Here is a 19,924-nt window from a genome sequence, read left to right on the forward strand (position 1 = left end):
CCCCAATGCCCACCAATCTGCAATGTTGCAACCTACCTGTAGCGTTTAGGTGGGCGAGATTCTCTGCTCTGTAGATACGCAAAGCAGCCGTATCTCATGAATCACTTATTTCCAAACAACATGTTACAATAGATATTCTGATTAGTAGTAACAGGGAGCATAGTCCTTGTGATAGCTAGTACTTCAATTAAGAAGATATCTTATGAATTTGATAAAGCTTGTGTAATATCCGGTGTCTCCCTCTGTTGTGGCTTTGGAAAAACTGCTTTGTCAACAGGATCCCTTTAGCTGCTTCTCTAGGATTAAAGCTTTCTCCTCCTGCTGCTGCTTTTTTTTTTTTTTTTTCTTCAATTAAGGGAGAATTAATTGCTGAACATCTGCAGCCCACCAGAAATCCCGATACACAGAAAATATCTCCCAGAGAGGTGGAGGGGGAGGACGTGTTTGCCTGTGTGTAGGTTAGTGCATCTTTGTATATACTGCGTGTGTCTGTGTGCACGCCGTGGGAGCGCAGGAAGAGAAGCAATGACACACACACCCAAACAGTCCGGTTTTGGTTTGTGCCGGCAGCTGCCTCCATCGTTCCTCAATCCGTGTGATGCTGATATTTCACCTCATTTAAAAGTTTCCTCTAATACTTTGCCCAGTTCTCTTAAGAGAGGTCAGAACCCATTTTGGTGCTGGGGTTGCGCTGGGTGGTGGTGGCCGTGCCGGCAGGACGGTGTGCTGGTGGCAGTGATGTGGCACCTCGGCCAGCCAATAGCACACCCAAAGGCACACGCGTGGAGCCTTCGCCCGGCGCCGGCTCTCCCTGGGGGCTCTGCACAGCTCCTCTCCCTCGCCGGGTCCATCCTCGGCCCCGCCGCTCAGCACAGCTCTCCAGAGGTCGGGCGATGCCGCACCGCTCCCAAAGTTTTAGAAAGGCTCCAGCTTCATCAGACAAACACGTTTCAGCGGCTCCATGCGTTACACGGGCATTTAACATCCTGCTCTCTGCGTTTCTCTCTGGGAATTACTGAAATGCTGAATAATGGAGAAGGTGAATTACATCTCTGCTTCTGTCGGGATTACACGTACCTGCCGCAGGCTGGGCTGTGTTGGTAGCTCAGGTAGTCCCTCTTCAAAAATGCTGTATAGAAATTCTGTACTATTCCACCTCTGGCAGACCAAGAATAACCCAGCATCATTTTTCATATTGGACACAGATCTACTTACAGATTATGCTTATCTCATTTTTCAACTCAGGTTTCCCACCTCAGTTTAACGAAGTGGGCTGCGTGCCATGCGTAGCACAGAGGGACAGTGGCCACAGCAGGAGGTTGAGACCATGCTTAAACGTGGGTTCAGATCCCTCTGAGCTGCCCGTCACCCTGCGATTTCAAGCAGCTAGTTTAATTTCTGGTGCATCAGGAAACTCAACTGCCCGAATGAGGAAAGTAAGAATTAGATGCTTCTGTGAGGCACCGTTTTTGCAGAGACATTTTGTGGGCAAATGCTTCCAGGCATGTGTGTCTAATTTATGTGTTTCATATGCTTTATTCTCTTTAACAGTAATTGAGAAGAGACTTAATTCAAATGAAACAGCGATAGTTATCTGTGTGGTTTGAAAGCACTGCTTTCTTCTTGGGTGCTGGTTGAAACTATGGCCTTTATAAGTCAGTATTCCTTAGAATTTTGAGTTTGTTCTCACTTAAAAATATTTGTTTTCAGACCACAACACTGGTCTCCCTATGGAAGCAGCTGTTTCTATCGGGCATTGAGATCCCATGGAGAAGCTGAGGAGGGGGATGGCTCTTCGTATCCATGAAGCCTGGATACTTCTGTTTGTAATCCCTGCTTTGGTCGCTCCAGCTGCCATCAATCATGAAGACTACCCTGCCGATGAAGGGGACCAGACCTCCAGTAATGACAATCTGATCTTTGATGACTACCGAGGGAAGGGCTGTGTGGATGACAGTGGCTTTGTGTACAAACTGGGAGAACGTTTTTTCCCGGGACATTCCAACTGTCCCTGTGTCTGTACTGAGGATGGACCTGTTTGCGATCAACCAGAATGCCCTAAAATCCACCCAAAGTGTACAAAAGTGGAACACAATGGATGCTGTCCAGAATGCAAAGAAGTGAAAAACTTTTGTGAATATCATGGGAAAAATTATAAAATTTTGGAGGAATTTAAGGTATGAAGCCTCTTCTTCCGTATTTAATATTAGTACACTATGGGAATTCATTTCTGTTGGGGACTCTCAAGGCACTCACTATTTGCTTACTTCTGCTAATTGATGCTAAAGCTGAAGTCCTTTTTAGCTATGATGCAGGTCTGGTTGATGTAAAAGCTGCCGCCTCCATCTTCATGTGCACTCGCTGAGGGCCAGGGGTCAGTCAGAATCCTGCATGTGAAACGCCAGCCCTCTGAGTCTGCTACTCTGGACAACCTCCTTCTTTGCTAACAGCATGAATCAGGTTGGACCATGTAAAAATGGTGGTAAACAAATACTGAGTGCTTTTTAAGAACTCGTTTTCCAACTTGGATAGCAAAAATTGATGGCATGGTACTGAGAATTGTTACTCATAACTGTATGAGAATGTAAGTAAGGAGATTGCAAGCTATATTTAATATTTTCATTTCAACTGTGATAAGGCTGTCTACAATGGCAGAAGATTAATTCCTAGGCAGATGGCCATCTCAAGTAATGAGAACTATGGGGGTTAATTGTAATGGTCGAGTTCCTATTAGGAATGTTGTAAAGAAATCCTTCTGGAATATATCTTAAAAATAAGACCAGATTTTCAAAAACCACTACCCTTGACACAGCTTGCTTCTCTCATTCTAATGAGTTTGACTGCATGTTTTCAATTTAAGGAAAATAGCATTTCACAATGAAGAACAGAGTCTGTAAAGGCAATAGGTATACACAAGTTTGTTCTCCCAGGTCACGTGGCTTTCTCCCAAGTCATGTGGCTTTAAGATTTGTACTTCCATAATTAACAACAGCCTATAACTCTTCATGGCTTTATGCCTGATCTCATTATACACTTGTCAATTTATTTTCTTTTCTGATAATGAAAAATACTTCCACATAGATCTGTGTACTTCACAACTTAGATCACAATTTCCTCTTTCCCAAATACTGTAATTTTCAGCGAAGGTAGCATTTAGTGCCCTTCTTCTACCATGTATGGTTTATGTTCATCTTTTTCTGTCCATCTGTAACTGCAATCATTCAGTGTGGGCAGGACAGTTTAATGTCACAGACATAAGGTAAAACAAATATATGAGGAACATCTCCTCGAGGGCCATCCTGATCAACCTGTTCTCTGCTTTGCTTTGTTGAAGACTGTGAAGATGCTGATCTTGTGAACTGCTTAAATAACAGTTTCTTCTTGCCCTCGGAAAGCCTACCCCAACTTCATGCTACAGTCATGCTTCAGTGGTCCCATTTTGACTGCTGTCTTGTCAGGTGGTGAAGTATCCCACCTAGGTGTAATTCTGACCCACGGTCAGGTGAGATTTGTAAGGACTCTTTTTGGAGACGTTTTAGGAAATTAGAGAAAGTTACAAGGTCTCTGAGATATTTCAATGGTAGAATAATGAGATAGATCTTCTCATTAAAGCATCTTTTACACATGAATGAAGTACAAAAGTACTAATCACTTCCTGAAAGAAATAATTGCACCCTGATAAGTGATTAAAGGATAGAGAAACAGAGTTTAGGGGAGAAAGGGTATTAGACAGTGTTAGAGCAATCTGATTGGTTGGTTGCTGTGTTCAAAACCCGTGGGGTGTGTGTAGATGGTGGCACACCACTCTTGCACATGGTAACCTTCAGTCCAGGACTAATGTGAGATCCTTCAAGCTTAATTTAATTAACAGTTGAGCCTTTAACCTGGACCTTTTTTGCTGAGAGGTCAATACCTTGTGGAGTAGGGCAGAAACCAATTTTTTTGAAAACTGTGTGTTTACCTAGAATAAATAGTGAAATTCTTTTTCTCCTCTAGTAGTGGAGGAGATTCAGACAGTGAAAGATTACTGTGCACTTCCAAGGGTGTTTTGGGGGAAAAAAAAGAAACAGCTGTGCACTACGACTTTACAAATGCTATAGGAAAGACAGAACTTCAAGATGCAGGGAACAGCTGCTATGAAGTGAAATCTTGACTTCATTGAACCATTTTGCTGTTTACTTCAACAGAACAAAGATTTTACCTGCTAACTCCAGAGATGAAATTCTGAGCAGTTCGTAGTTTTTACAGGCTCTGAGCTCTGCCCTTCCCTTGTCCAATTGAGTTTATGCAGTCTGCAAACTTTCTCAAGTCTGTTCCACACACACTGAGGACAAAGAGAGGCTTTCTTCAGTCGTTCTGACTCAAAACCAGATGCTTTCAGTCGAAACAGAAGCACTGTTTACTGTGGGTTCATAACCCTTTCACCCACTTAATTTAGTTTTGGTAATATGTAGGTTCCAAATCATCATCCGTAAAAGTGCTTGTCACTGCTTAGTTACAGCTGAAATTAGCCTCCCTTTAAAAATCGTTTACAAGTGTGTGTTTGTGTTTGTGTGTGCATGTGCCAGGACTGACTCATGTTGTGGAAATTTCACAAATTAGGATTATTTTTTTTTTCTCTAGGAAATTTTTCTCTCTAGGATATCAAAATCTGTGAGAGGTTTCCGTTTGGGAGAAATTTCCTCTCTCATTTCTAGATTTCTGGATTTCTGTTTAGGGTTGGGGTGAGATTTTTTTTTTTTTTTTTTTTTTTTTTTTTACCACTGACAGTAACCATGACTATCTCAGGGTAAAAGAGTAGTTATAAAGGCCCATTTCTTGAATATTTAGCTTTCTTCTAGTGAACTGATCTTGTACCTCTGATTTTTTTGACTCATAACAATCATAAGCACAAAATATAAACATGAACAACAAGCCATCAAGCTTAGACAGCTGTCCAAATGTTTATGCTTGTGTTCCTAAATCGTTAACACGTACAAATGAAATGCTGAACTGAAGTTCAATTGTAGATCTAAACCCATTAGTAGTTTTTCTTGTATCCTTTTGTAAAACCTTGTGTCCCTGACAGATGGTTTAGTAACCCCATGTAGCATGTTCAAAGCTATGTTATGGGTCCTGGGAGATCTTTGTGGGTTTCAAGCCCCGGCTGCCCATACAGAGCTGCCTCATCCCCTTGGATTGCCTGAGACGTGTTCCCAGCTCCGTCTGAGGCTGTGGTTCCACCTGGAAACCCGTGCAGAAAAGGTCGATGCGGTGTCCCTAATGTGAATCAAGATTGGACTCAAACATGTATAATATGTAGATTGGTGCCCAGTGTTCAGGATTTTGACTCCTGTGGAGCAGCACGCAGGAGATAGGGGAAGTCTGGTGGCTTTTACTGGAATCCCTTTATCTCTTTTCCAACCTCATTTTCCACTTCTCTCCTTGTCAGCCTCAAATCTGGTCTCTTGGGTCTCCTCCCGTCCTTTTCAGAGGCAAATGCAGCGTGATGGGCAGCTGCGGTGGCTGCAGGGTAGGTGTGAAGGATGCTGCAAGTCTCAAGCATCTCTCCATTTTCTCCGGAGATATGGAGGGGACTCTTGGGGTCACTTAGCAGCTTGCTTTTTCTCCCACAGATCATCTGTGTTTCGATTTTAGTCCTGGAGGTTAAGGTCCGAGTCCCAAGTGCTCCAAGCTTGCCTGTACTCGCAGAAATCTTTCAGGGAGCTTGTTAACCCTCCCCTTTCTGCCCAGAGAGAGAAAACAAACAAATAACAACTCAGAGAGCAGTCTCGGTTATTGTAAGTACACATGGTTGTGTTTTAAATGAATGTTCCCAGACAGCAGCTTATGTAAACTTAAGGAGACAGTGTACTGCCAGTGTGATGGATGCTCATTGGCAGCTTATGGAGAAATCGTGCAAATGTCAGTGAGACAACAGTTTTCCTAAGTGCTGATTAGTTTTTACTCTCCTGCATAACTTACTGACAGAAAAGCACACGCCTACCCAGATTTCAGAAATGCAATTTACGGTGCAGTTTAAGGTACATTTGTAGCCGCAGTTGGGAGCCATTTGAAAAGGATTAGGTTGTCAGTGTGAAAAATCCATAATCACTTCCAGAATTCCTAGAACTCTCATCACCCAACATAGTCATATCCAGAATAGTCTTTCTCTGGACTCGTATGAACTTGTATCAAAACACCATTGCTGGGAAATGACCGGCTCACAAGAGATTGTCAGGCTGGTATCTTGAAACATTCTCTTCCTTTTCGACCCTACAGGCAGGTCCCTGTTCCTGCAGGAGAGTGAATCCCGGTGACATGGGTTTTGGTAGCATGGTGCCATCCTCCTCAAAGTCAATGGCAGAGATTTTCTAGCCACAAACAATAAAATATCTCCATTTGCCTGGCAGGACATTGGGTGAGAGCACAAGAAGTTTTGGCATCAGAACTTGGCCTTCCTGATAATATTCAGGTCAGAAGAGCAGCTTCAACTGGAGCTTGTCTCTGAACATCAAGGACGTTTTTTGGGTGATTGCCCTGCTTTCTGCCAAGCACAGAGCTTCAATTTCTTCCAGCCATTGGCTCTGACATTAACCTCTGCTGCTGCCTTTCACCTGCCTGCCCTTCACAGTGACTTCTCCACCTCCTTGTCCTGTCCCCTTCCACCTTCACTGCTCCCAAATCCACCCTTGCTCAAAAAGTCCCTAGATGATGCCCAAATCTTTCTGTTGCATCAAGCATGAGTGTGGAGGGATATGAGAACAACCCTCACCCCTGGGCAAGCCTCTGCGCTGTGGGGAAGAAAAAAATCCCCAACCAACCAACCACCCAACCAAAAAAAACTCAAAACAGGAGAGGGGAAATTTTAGCTTCATTCTAGGGCAAAATCTCCACTGACTTGAAAAAGCCAGGATTTCACTGCTGGAGTTCTACTTTATTTTTCTTTTTCATGTTTTCTGCCACTGTATGTTAAGTTCATTGCTTTGTTTTGTCCACAAATCATCTGTAATCCTTCAGCTAGGGCTTTTGTATCTCACTGACTTTATGTCTTCTTGAGCAGCACTTTGCACAGTAGGGATCACAGCTCTAATAGGGATCTTCAGAGTATAATCAGAATCCAAAGTAGATGAGGGACTATATAAGCATAGCATTATCATATACTAATTCTCAGCTCATTCTTCAGAATAGTGGCACCTCCTTCTCCTTTGTTAATGCTCTTAAAAAAAAATTAATTGTGTTTTTATTAATGCAGTTATCTCAATATAACTTAACAAAGTAAGACCTCTCATCAGAGGGCATTAGCACATGCAAGAGTGTATTCCCCTGCTATCCCAGCATCTCTTAGTCCCTGAAATAGTGTGTCCATTTATCCACTGGAGAAAAGGAGTCAATGAAACCAAAAAGTGATTCCCCACCCCCAGAATCATGCCAGAAATAAAAATTAAGTGGTGCAAACTACAGCCTTGCTCTGACCCCTAGTTACCCAGCCTGGGAGTGCAACCTTATCAAATATGAGTGAAGCACTTGGGACGTTCCTGGAGCATTACTGATGGGATGATGCTGTTAGGTGAAAACCAAGAGTTTTTTGCAGCCCTGGGTTGAAAGAGAAGGTGAGAGGCAGAAGTGTGCAACCGTCCGGTGCCTAGGCTGTGCAGTGGGCTGCTCTGAGAGTCCCTCAGCCCTGCCCTGGTGCACTGAACTGTCCAGCTGCAGGTTTGCACTGTGGATGCTGTGGTTTATATCACTGTGCAAGAACAGAGATGCAACGCCTTAAATCTGAGGAGCTTCCTTAGGCCACTAGAAAAACAGAGTCAGGAGAAAAAGAAGGTTCATTACTGAGTTTTCTCATCTTACTATACGAGTGTTCAGTTTCCTGGTGAATCTTGGAAAGCACTCAAATCATGGCAAGCTAATCATTGCAAGAACTAGCATGATTAAAACCTTTTGGTAGTATACTAAACCAGTCATCCAAATCACTAGTAGTTTACAGATATTCGCTCATGAATTCCAAGCAAATGATTCCTAACCAGTATGGGGCCTCCGTTTTAATACTGGCGTTTTTCTCTTCAAGATATGTGCAGCAGGTTGGTTTTTTTCAACCAAAAAAAATGGGCTTTTTTTTTCCTTCTTGTGTGTTCTGCAATTTCATGTACGGCTAGAAAATCATAATACAAAAGAAATTTCAATAACGTGCCTGTGCTTTAATAAAAGGAGCCATGAACAGTGCCAGTTCTGAAGATAGCATACAGCCTTTGAAATCAGACAGGGGAAACAGAACATCAGTCAGATGGAAAAGTACGATTTATTATCTTCCTCCTGGCAAAATTACAGTGACAACGTCTATGCAAAGGAATCTGAAATTACTGACTTACTGTATTTCTGTCATAATTTGTACCAAGAAAACATACTAAAATAGATAGGCATGTCACATATTGATCTATAGTGATAGCTATTTTAAAAATTATGTTATGTACTTAGCTACTGATTCTATAACATACATATTACATTATGCACAAGTATATTATTACAATAGGTGAAAGAAGATGGGCTGTATTCAGAATCTGGCTACAAAAAAATACATCTTCTTGTTTTCCCCAGATGATGGTGATACATGGAGGCCCCAAAAGTTCACAGTTTGGTGGTGCCAGCTATGCTACACACATACACTCTCAAAGATCCCCATCACAATAGATGAGACCCAAAACTTGAGCACCAGCATGATTCAGAATCACCTGGAATTAAGTGCAAGCCCCAGTGTTTTAATCACAGTGCACCGTTGTGGGAGCACAGTGCAGAATTTGGCCTGTACGTGCAAGCCCAAGGGAATGGTATTTTTCCAGTAAATATGACACAGGAATTAACACGTGCCCAACATTTGTGCCGCCAAAGCTGTGGCTGGGCTTTCAGGGATTTGCTCCAGGAAATAGCCCATCAGCTCTGCTTGCCTCCAGAATTGGGGGCTGTCCCAGAGAGCTACAGAAACAGAGGAGATATTGCTCCATAGCTGGAGAAAAGGCTCTGGCACCTCCTTTCCCCTCCATTGCTGCTGGAGCCATGCTGTTAGAAAATGGGATCTGTAGTACATGCAACTGTTACCAGCTCCTTCCAAGAGTGGTAAAATCAAGTCTGAGGCTTCATTATGCAAGACAATGCTCAGTGGTGCCAAGGAGAGAAACGCTCATCCCTTGACTCTCCAAAGTTATGTCCATCTCTGCCACACGAGACGTTTCTGTAGGGCTGGTGAGCATGAGGTCCTCAGGTCGTCAGCTTGTGAAGAAGGATGTAGTCCACAGAAACGCTGACAGATCAATGGTAAGAACCATTTCCTACCAGAGCAAGTGGAAGTGCAGGTGTGTGTTTGTTGCTACTGGAATGTGCTTTATGCAGAATTGCATTCATTAAAAGTAATGCTCAATTAGCTAATTATCCTAGCTATTGTTTCTAAGACTATAATTGGATAAGTCATGTAGTGACAACGCTTGGTCTAGTTGCAAAATAAAAATACATGTAGTGTTAGGCATCCTTACTCTTTGTACTGTTTGGAGGCAATTCCTTGGGAATTATAACAAAACTGGTATGCTTGGAGGAGCATTAGGGTTTGAAGCAGCTCCTCAAAACAGGGAATTCTCTGTCTGTTAACTGTGGTCATCCCAGAAAGGAAAACCTTTCTGACTGAGGGTTAACCCAGCGTGCTCCCTGTGGTAGTAAACCCCTGCATATTCTCTCATCGCATATAACATGTTCAAACCTGTTTTCATTTCACATCATTCCCAGCTTGTGCTCATAACCAAATGTGCTAACATCCCCTGAGGGACAGAAACCTCCCAGGCCCTGCTGGCTTCTTTCCTAAGGGTTTAAGCAATGGCAACTGGATACAAGGGGCAGACAGGAGAATTTGGAAAACACCTTCTCCACAGTGCCAGCTAGTAAAGAGCTGCTTTATTCTGTGGGGCAGGTTCTCTGCTGCTATGAACTGCTGCAGCTCCATGGGTCACAAGTGGCCCACTGGGATGTTATGCTGGTGTAAAGTTTGGTACCAGTTAGATAGTCCTCTCTGGAATTTGCATGATGCTGACCTGAGATAAGGATTTGCCTGAGGGAGGTCCTATGAAGTCTCATCCACGTTGCCACCTGCCAGAAAGTAAAAACTTAGGCTATCAAAGATAGTGCAGAAAGTACAGATAGTGGAGAATGAGAAAGAAAAATCACCCAGGAACAAGTCAGTATTTGATGTGATGTGTTTGCCCCTCTCCCACGTCTCAATGTGACCAGTGTCAAAGCCCACGAGCAAAGGAAACCAAAGCCACATCAAACCCAGGCAGACACCTGATGTTAACCCACTGGTACAACCACAACTCACTGCTTGGCAGGATGGGGCTTGAAGCAGGGCCTGGAGTCAGCAAAGGAGAAGGGGATGTGCATATAGATGTAACCATGGGTGCTCAGCACCCTTGAGCTCCTAAAAAAAAAAAAAAAAAAGCAAGTCAGCTGCTTGTTGCTCCTTGGATTACATTGGACATTGGACTTGGGTTCAGCCAACTTGTCTTTCCTTGGGAGGAGAAAAAGGCAATACAGCAACAGGGACTGTTAATGGACATCTGTATTGAGCTCTTGTCTCCAGCTCTGATGCTGGAGGGAACTCGGAGTTCAACAGAGGTGAGCAAGAGCAAAGCATTCGGGAAGGAGCTGCTCCTTGGGGGGGAAGGAAGGAGCGTATTGGTGTGCCAGTGGGATGCTGGAGCTCCCACTGCAGTAATGGGGGTGGGACCAGCTTCCCTTAGCACACAAGAGGTGCAAAACTGCAAAACGCTGCAGCTGAGGGTGATACAGCACTGAAATCTGCAGTGTGGGGTCTACAGCAAGAGGAGCTCACACCTCCCCTTGACTGCTGTGCCCCAGCCAGGAGTCACCTGCCAGGGTGATTATGTCCTGCTGCCTGAGGTGCGTGGGAACATGGAGCTTGTCTCCAGACAAAGCAGACAGACTCCACAGGCTGCATTCAGTTCAGCCAAACTGCCATCATCTGGCTACCCAGTGAGTAAAAGAGTCATGGGGCCAAATGCATCACTGGTGTAAATCTGCGTGGCCTGTACTGTGGGTGTGGAAGGTGCATATGATGATCCAGACAGAAAGCTACAGGAGAAGGGACAGGACCAAGATCCGAAGCTGTTATATTATACCTACCTCCTTAATACAAATTCAGTATTTTATCAATACCTAGAGCTGATCTCACCACCTTCTCCTGTCTTTCACCGTGAATGAAGAAGGAAACGGCAGAATCAGGTATAGGGAAAATAGATGCAAAACAGATGACCTTTCTGACCCAGTCCTTGGTTCCTTTCTCCCTGCCCCAGGAGGCTTTCTCCTAGATGAGGCTCCTTCATTGCAAGAGCCAACAGGGAGGGAATGGAGAGCAGGCAGCTGCCAGCTGGGCTCGCTTTCCCGATTGATATTAAAAGGAGCTTAACAAATGTGAAGCACACACAAACGTTTTGTCTGTGTCCGAATGGGGCTGTGCATTGCACGTTGGAGCCACAGTCCCATCTGTCATATCTGCAACCTTTCAAAAGGAGTTCTGTTCCCTGTGCACTGGGCACGTCTGAACTAAAAAACTATTGTAATAGAGTCATAAAAATTATCACCAAAGTAATAGAGAACTCTAGTCCCCTCAGCCCCAGGGTAGGTGAGGTGCAACTATTGTAAGGAATAAAATGAGACATATATCAAAGCAAAGAGAGTGTTCTTATGAAAGAAGTGCAAAGTCATGTTACAGAAAGTTCCACTGCCGCTCTCAGGAGAGAAAAGCAACCATGAGACTGCAGATACACAGCTTCTGTGGAAAAAGGGCCAGGACTTGGCTCAAGGTAGTCTGTCTCTCATCAGCTAATGAAAAAGTCGCTCTCCAGATCCAGATGTGGTTCCAGGAGCCTTTTAAACCTGACAAGTTGTGTGGCACGTAGCAAATATATGAGTACAAAGCTAATGCAATCACTATCCTGATTCATCAGTTGTGGGCCCGGGATACCCATGGTGTGGCACATCCTCTGTGATTCTCTCCTTCATCTGTCTTACTGATCAGTAGTACCTTCTCAGGAATTTTTACAACAGAATGGCAAGGATAATGTTGCTTCCAGGTATGGACAGGCATGGGCTGAGGGGAGGAGGGGCATACATGACTGGGAGAGTTACAGCATTTTTACACCTTCCCATCTCCAGAATCCAAGCCTGGTCACCAGCCTGCTGGAAAGACTCTTGTAGCTGTGAATAGACAAGCAGCAGTTAGGGGTAACTAAAATTGAGCTTTGGGTGGAAAGCAGCAGCATCTGTAGGCTACGAAAATAGTCAAGTCATCTTCAACCTCTGTGATGGGGCTGCTTTGTCTATAGGATGGAGTCACCATTTGTAGAAAATGTTTTCAGTAATGTATTTGTGTCTCTTGTTCTTTCGACTGAGTGAGAAATCTGTTGTCGTTTCATTTAATTTCAGTCTTACATTAGTAATGCTTGTGTGCATAGGGGGGGGGGGGGAGTGTCCCTTAGAAATAATGGATCTCAGCATTGGCTTCTGCTGCTTGTTGGAAGCCAGCTCCTTCTTTTAGCCGATCTGCAGTATGGTGCAAGCATTTTTCAATTTTTGGATGGCGCAGTTCATTTGTATTGCTAGTGCTCCATGTAAGTAGGATACCGCTCCAGTTTTTCCCTGCAAATAAATTATCTAATGACTTAGTAGGTTTTTTTCCTGTTGCAAAATCATTTGCAACCTGATGGTGTTTTCAGAGATTGTACTCATCTATAATCACTCACCAGATTGTTTATTTGAGCAACTTTTCACCTATGGAAAATCCAAGCCGTTACAGTTTCTGTAGCATAATTGATGCTCTGTTTCCACTAGCTGGATGGATGAGTTTTATTTTTTTAAGTGTCAAAAATGAGTGGAATTTTTGCCCCATGCAAGTTCTTATATTGGCGCACACACATGCACACACAAAAAAAGAGCCATTTACCAAAATTGTAACACAATTTGGATGGTTGTTTGTGCGCTGCTGGTAGTAAAGGCAAAGGAGCAACCCAGAAGAGAAATGGGCTGATTTCAGTCTTGCCTTCAGGTGGAACTCACTAGCTAGCCAGTTCTCTGCAGTTTGGCACCTGCAAAATATCTCAGTTGAAAGCTTTCTCTGAACTTTTCCTGCAATCTCCTGCTAATCTGTCTGAGATCACAGGCAATTTCAATAACAATGGAAATGATTCTAATTTCGACTCCAGGAGTATCTTCGATGAATGTTATCCCAGTTTCTTTTTTATTCATCTCCCCTGGTTTATGACTTCCCACCGCAGCCATAATGTGGAAACCATTTTTGCCTCTGATTTTATTCATCAGGTCCTTTTTAACTTTCTTTCCTTTCTTGCTTCCTGCCAATAAATTCGCCACCTGAAACTGTACCTACAAAAATCATTTCCATCAGAATTGCCATTGTCCTTAGTGTCATTAAAAGTTACAGCTACTCTTAAGATGTAAGTGCCCAATTTGACAGACTTCACTTTACGTCGCTCTGCTTTTCCTGCTGTTTTATCTGAGTAGAGCAGGATGCTATCAGTGGAGCCAGTGTGAGGGGGGAGGCTGCATGCTGGCACACAGTCTCTTGAAAACTAAAAGATGGAGAGACTGGCAGCAGCAATGGTTTTCAGCTTTCCTTCCCTTGGTGTCCAGCACTCGCAGGGGATGGGACATGTCCAGTCCTTCCTGGGGATGTGTAGGCAGGAGGTGCATGTGGATACAGCTAGTGGATCTGTATCTGTGGCAGGTACTGATAAATGTGTGCAGAAGTACCAGGTTAGATCCACTGCATTCAAAACTGCCTTGATATCGGTAGAAATGGAGGTGATGGCATCTCCTTCTTTTTAAAGGGTTTGCACTTCCTTTTCTAACATGTTCTCAAACTGGGAGAAAGCATTGCAACTCCGTATTCAGTAAAACCACCATGAAAAGCATTTTTTTCCCCTTTGCAGTGTAATCTAGAAAAGGCACGTACTTATGCACCGTTTCCTTTTTGGTGTTTAAAGACGGTGGGAGCTAACACACTTGATTCAGGTTTGCAGTGATATCAAGGGTCCTGGCACCTGCTCTGCATTTGCTCGGGTGTGATGAACCCTTGGGTTTCCATGAGGCTCAGAAAGCAAGCCCACTGGCTTAATTTCTTGGTTATACACCACTTCAAATTCCAGTCAGTCAAGCAGATTTCTCCAGTCACTCTGCCCATTTTGTAAATATACCTGTTTGACTATGAAAAGCATCACAGGCCTCAACAGGAGGTCTCTTCAGTTCAGTGGAAGTACTTAAGATTGTCTTCTACTAACTTGAACAGCCCCTGCCAGGTGATAAGTATGTGTCTATTGTAACATGATTAGATGGTTGTAAACACTTACAGAAGCTTTTCTATTTCCTTTCTCAAAGGAAATGTCAAGTATTTGTGATATAATAGTTGTAAAGTTTGTATTGCTCTGTAGTTGTTTGCTAGTAGCTGTGTATAATTGATAAAGGGCTGTTGTGCAATAGTCAGGCAGCACAAGGATGTGGTCCTTACGTGACCACTTCATGGGACCTTGTCAATGAGATGAAGTCTTTGAGTATGGGATTATGGGACATCCTTGTACAAATACCCTTCTCAGGCTTAACTGGAGACTGTAGGAAGGAGGGGGAAGAGAGCAGCCCAATAAATCCTGGTAACAGGATCTCAGAATAGATGACTAAAGGGCAATTGCAAGAATTTGCAGCAGCTTTGAGCAGCCTGTACACTAGCTCCATCAAAGATGTAAACCTTCTTCCTTGAGGCTGAAAACTCAGGTCGGAAGGAAGTACCACGCAATTCAAAGTCTTTTCTGGAAAAGTTGAGGAGAGGTCCAAAGTCTCAGGAAGGGGTTGTGCTAAACATGCCTGGAGGAAATCAGCAGCTGGCATCTGAATTCATAGAGTGGGAAGTCTCAAGGACTAAGAGGTCTGTGTAGTCTGTTTTAATAAGACCCACTGGCTCTTGAAATACCTAGGTGCCAAGTAACACTTTGCTCTCAGAAGGCTGTTTGGAAAATGGACACTGTTTTCCCAGCTCTTGGAGGAGTATGAGCCTCAAACCCCACTTCTGAGTGAAGCCATCTGGATTAATCACAGCAGATCACAGGGAACTTCAGCCTTAAAACTTGGTCTAAGATCTCCACTGAGCTGGGTGACAGCCCACGTATAGGAGTGAAATGAGTGCACCTGCAACTATGGTTAGGCTGGTGAATGTGACAGCAGAGCAAAAACTGAGGAAAATTGCTTCTGATTGACAGAACAAATAGGTAAATAAAAAAAATATCAATCAGATGTCATCCTCAGAGTTTTTTGTTTGTTTTAGGTACATCACTCCCTTTCTGCCTCTCTAGAGATGTTTGTGTAGAAGCAGCTAAGAGTGATTGACAAGCAGACATATAGACAGAAAAATCCTTATTGGAGGCAGGGGACAGGAGGGTGCAGTATAATGTTTCATAGATTATATATATATATATGCTTCCTCCATTCACTCAAGGAGAATACTTACTACTCAGTAATAAGCTTTTGCAGGGCAATCTGCATGTTCTATAAAAGTCTTTCACATGTTCGGGGCAGCAGAGAGGTGGCTCAGGGTGCTGTAGTTGTGGACAAGGCATGAGTTAAGGGTGAAATACAGGTGAATGGGACAAAAGAATTTCTGTGACTAAATGTGATGGCTCAGGTGCAGTAAAGCTTAGGTCTTGCAGAAGCTTCTTGCAAGATTTTGCCTAAAAACCTGAAGTTTTGTGTATCGATTATTGGTGTGGTTGTACCAGCTGCCTTGGTCTAAAAAAAATGTTTGATGCAGATTTCTTCTGCTGTAGAAAAACATAAGAGTAGATTTAGAAACTGAGTTCTGAATCCAATTTTCCATTTTTTTTTCTCCACTTCTCCCTTGAGTTTGGGAAGAATTAGTATTTTAGGCTATTTTCCTGAAGAATTGTTTGATCATATGTCTCTCTGTCTGTCCACCAGTCCTTCTGGATGACTTGAGGACCTGCTGGAGCCCTCAAGTGTAAACCTCTCAGAGGTATGAAATTTCTGTGGTTTTGTGAAACCTAGTAGCTGATTAAAGAAGGACCCATGTGGTGCCAACCCGATAAGAGAGGGAGCCCCTTATCTCAGTGAGGAGGAGCTGGATGATGCCAGCAATAATAATTCCTACATGTACTTGCATTTGCTTCCAAAAAGAGGGTGAAAATGGTGGGGGGCTGGTGTGTATGGGAGCAAGACTGAAGACTAGGAGATACGGTATCTACATCTTGTTTGACTTCCTGATTTCCCCTGCTCAGGGTGTATCTTGATTTTCATTCTGTTTCCTTTGCTGCCTTTTTCGTTTGTTTGTTATTATCATCTATCAAGTTTATCATTATGTGTTCATGCACATAAAATCTTTATTAGCCATGCATATTCTCTATTCTCTGTTTTAATTTTCCTTCTTTCTTTGTTAACAAACTCTGCTGATAGCAGATGTTTCCCATTTGACAGCACCTGAGACTAAGTTTTTCCAGCCGTGCAACCAAATGAGTGCTGGCTCCTTCCTCTGGCCGCCTCACTGTGTGGGATGGGGCCATCCCCTGGTAGAAGCAGGGGATGAACCTGCCCTCCCGACCAAACCTGGGGTCACAGTGCTCCTTGAGGTCAATAGAACAGAAGAGAACTAGAAGTTGGGCCATGATCTTAGGTGTGGTTATAAACAGGGGTGAACACCATCCACATCCTTGTGCTTGTTTGGGTCTCTTTGAAGTGAATGGCCAAAGGAGAGGTGAATCAGGATCAGTGTTGAGACCGAGAAGGTTCTTTGTGCTCTGTGTCCCACTTCATCTGCTTTCAAAAGCCCTCAAATGGTGGTTAGATGTTGGCCACATCTGCTTCCCACCAGCTTGGCTTGACTTGGCCCCTGCACTGACAACATCAGAGAATGTATTTCCTCACCAAATCTGAGGGTTAGTGCTCTCACCCCCAATGTAAGTGAAAATTGGGTAAAAAGGATTTCAGGTGCGTTACACCAGTTTTCCTAAGTCAAAATGCTGCATTGATACCTTCTACGAAAGGACCCAGTCCACTCCTCCGGTTTTAATGATAGGTCCATTTCTTAAAACATACCTTGAACAGTAAGGGACAATGAAATTGTGTGGACATGTGTCCGTGTTATTGCTGGGCACTGTGAACATCCTTTCCTTTTGGACAATGATAGAAGAATGTTTCTGCACCAACATCCTTCCTGACAAATTCTTCCCTAGAGAGTCTTCTAAGAGATTATTCTGCCTTCGACAGGGGTAGTGAATAAATCATCTTCTGGCCCAAGCCTTTTGTGATCCTTTATTCTTAACACATGTTCTAGAATATCAGTTTAAGGGACACCAATAAAGCGTTTGCCCTGTCCATGTGGGAATGGCATAGCCTGTGATTTGTGTCCTCTCTCCTCCATACTTCAGAAACCCTCTGCATTTTTTTCAACCTTGTTTTCCGGTAGGGATGAGAGTTTCTTTTCAGGCACTGGTGTTAGCTGGTGTTTGGACTTGAGTGTCTACAAAACTGTAAACCACTCCTTTTCCATAGGGGAAAAATCTTTAAATCCAGATTCTGGGACTTGCAGAGATAGACATTGCAGCCTAGTTGATCCTGTGAAATGCTCCTAGTCACGAGAGCAGTACTTGCACTGGGACAGAGAGCACTGGGACCACCACTGACCACAAAAGAGTAACTGCTGTGATCTGGAGAAAAGTAAGAGCAGATGAGATATAATCAGGAAACAAACCTTTGGGACATCTTTCACTGGGTCACTGTTCTTACTGGTTCCCAGTTTGTCATTTTGCCACTTGGTCTATATAATGCCTATTTAAATAAACAGAAGACTTTTTTTGGCTAATTTCCCATAGTTACTCCTCAAAAAGGGTAGCTCCAGGGAAGTTGATAGCAGGGATGCAGAACACACAGACAGCAGTAAAAAGATCTCAATCAATGTGCCTGGGGCAAAATCCTTTCTGAAAGGGTAGAAGTTTCCAAGTCAGATCCCAAAGCACATCGCGTGGGAGAGGTACCTAGATGTTCATAAAATAAGAGTACAGGAGGGCTGGAGTCAGCCATGGAGATGAGCATCTGAGTAAGAACCACAGTAAAGGCCACTGGCAATTGAACAAGTTAGTCAGATGGACAAAGATCCTAGAGGCAAGACCAAGTGCCTCAAACTTTTAAGACAGGGAAGAGGAGGTGGCTGAGAAAAGTCTTGCTGTTCATGCCAAATCAGCCTTTTCATTTGCTGGCTGCTCATTCCTTGTACCACTGAGGTGTGCTTTCCTTATTCAATTGAGGGGGGCTCTTCCCTCCTGAAAAGCTGCTTTCATTGTCAGCCAGCATCATGGTTTATTACAGTGTCATTTTCAGATTACACCAAGAATGCAAAAGCAAAAGATGCGTATGCCATGTCTCATTTACTCAGTCACAGAGTCGTTCAGGGGCATCTTCTACCTGTGCTGATCATCTTTAAGCAGTAGATTGGGCTGCAGTCCTGGAAATGTGCCACATATTTCTTAGCGTTGCAGCCACTGTAGTAGTGAAGATGGGGACAAGTCCTGAAGGATATGTCAGTGAAAGCCTCCACAAATCACAAGATCTAGTTCTACTACTCCATATAATTAGCGATTAAAATGAGCAAAAACAAAGCAGCAATTTTCTTATTGATCCCTCAGCAAATAGTTCTGTCTATTTTCTTCTGTATTGTTTCTTCTTATTAAATAGCCTTGAATAAGAAATGTCAGTCAAATGAATTTAGATTCCTGGTGCTTCAGACAGAAATCAAAGCAGGATTGAATGAGGAAAGATAATTAGAGAGAGGAATTCCACCTCCACAGACTTCTTCCCTTGCTCAAGGAGTGCTGATTTTATCTAAATTGCCAAAGCCGTGAGCAAATGAGAGGTGATGGGAATTATAGACTGCAGATGCTGAGACAAAGCAAGAGAAGCTTTAATTAGTGCATTTTAAGGTAGAAATGGATTTCCTGGGAATAAATTATTTGACTCAAGACATATGGAGCTTCTTGGAGGTGAACTGAAAAGCTTTTTACCTGTCAGAACCAGAACTCACAGGTTGTATCTGTCTTGTAGAAATGAGTGATGCATCACCGGGGTCTGAAGCACATGGGAATGAATCCTCCTTTCCTTTGCATCTCACTTTTTTTATTTAATATGGAGGAATTCCCACTGCTGCAGATTCTCACCAGTGCAACAGTAAGCAGAATTGTTCCCAATACCCACATTTACTCATTCAAGTGTTAGTGGTGGACCTACTGTCGCTGAGGAATTGGGAGTTATGTATTGAACCTACAGGTGCTGAAAGGAAGTTATTTTCCTTTCAAATTCTCTTACTGTCCTTCCTGAGCTCCGTTGTCATCCTTCCATCACACTTGCACACACAGAAGGACACTGGGAACCTTACAACACTGACCTTTCTATTTTTCAGATTTCCACGGCTTTTCAAAGTGTGAGACAGTGACAGCTCTCTACTGTTAAGAGGTAGATAGAGATTCCTCTTTGAATTGATGGAGCTGAAACAAAACCATTTAGCTGGGTGCTTTAATCCAGAACTCCCTGACTTCAGCAGAATTATTCAGGCTCTTAATTATTTACATACTCTGTGTGAGGCAGTTGCTCACAAACCTTGTTGAAACAGGCAGGAATGGGGCCAGGGCCAGATCAAATGGTTATGTTAGGGGAGTGCTTACAGACCCCTGATGCAGGTGCTGCCCAAACACAGGATAAAACGTTTTTGCCCATCCAAGAACAACATTATTCTCCTCTCCTCTGAAAAACAGAAATGAAAGCACATTGAGAGGCTGGCAGATGGACAGGCCACCCCAGCAGCACCTTTCCAACAGCT

General features: G+C 43.4%; 1 protein-coding gene across 5 annotated transcripts in view; it reads left to right on the forward strand.

Moving 5' to 3' along the window:
* Nucleotides 1-42: 42 nt before the first annotated feature.
* VWC2L (von Willebrand factor C domain containing 2 like) overlaps nt 43-19,924 on the forward strand; it is a 52,682-nt gene continuing 32,800 nt past the window's right edge. For all 5 annotated transcript variants that reach the window (XR_003398785.1, XM_026852569.1, XM_026852572.1 and 2 more), the window contains exons 1-2: nt 43-1,109; nt 1,711-2,177. Coding sequence is in view for 4 of the 5 variants with exons in the window: in XM_026852569.1 (XP_026708370.1) it covers nt 1,767-2,177 (411 nt within the window). In the remaining variant the exon portion in view is untranslated. The remainder of the gene's footprint in view (nt 1,110-1,710; nt 2,178-19,924) is intronic.

Source organism: Athene cunicularia, assembly GCF_003259725.1.
Source record: "Athene cunicularia isolate RWA chromosome 7 unlocalized genomic scaffold, athCun1 chr7_part1, whole genome shotgun sequence".
Taxonomy (NCBI): domain Eukaryota; kingdom Metazoa; phylum Chordata; class Aves; order Strigiformes; family Strigidae; genus Athene; species Athene cunicularia.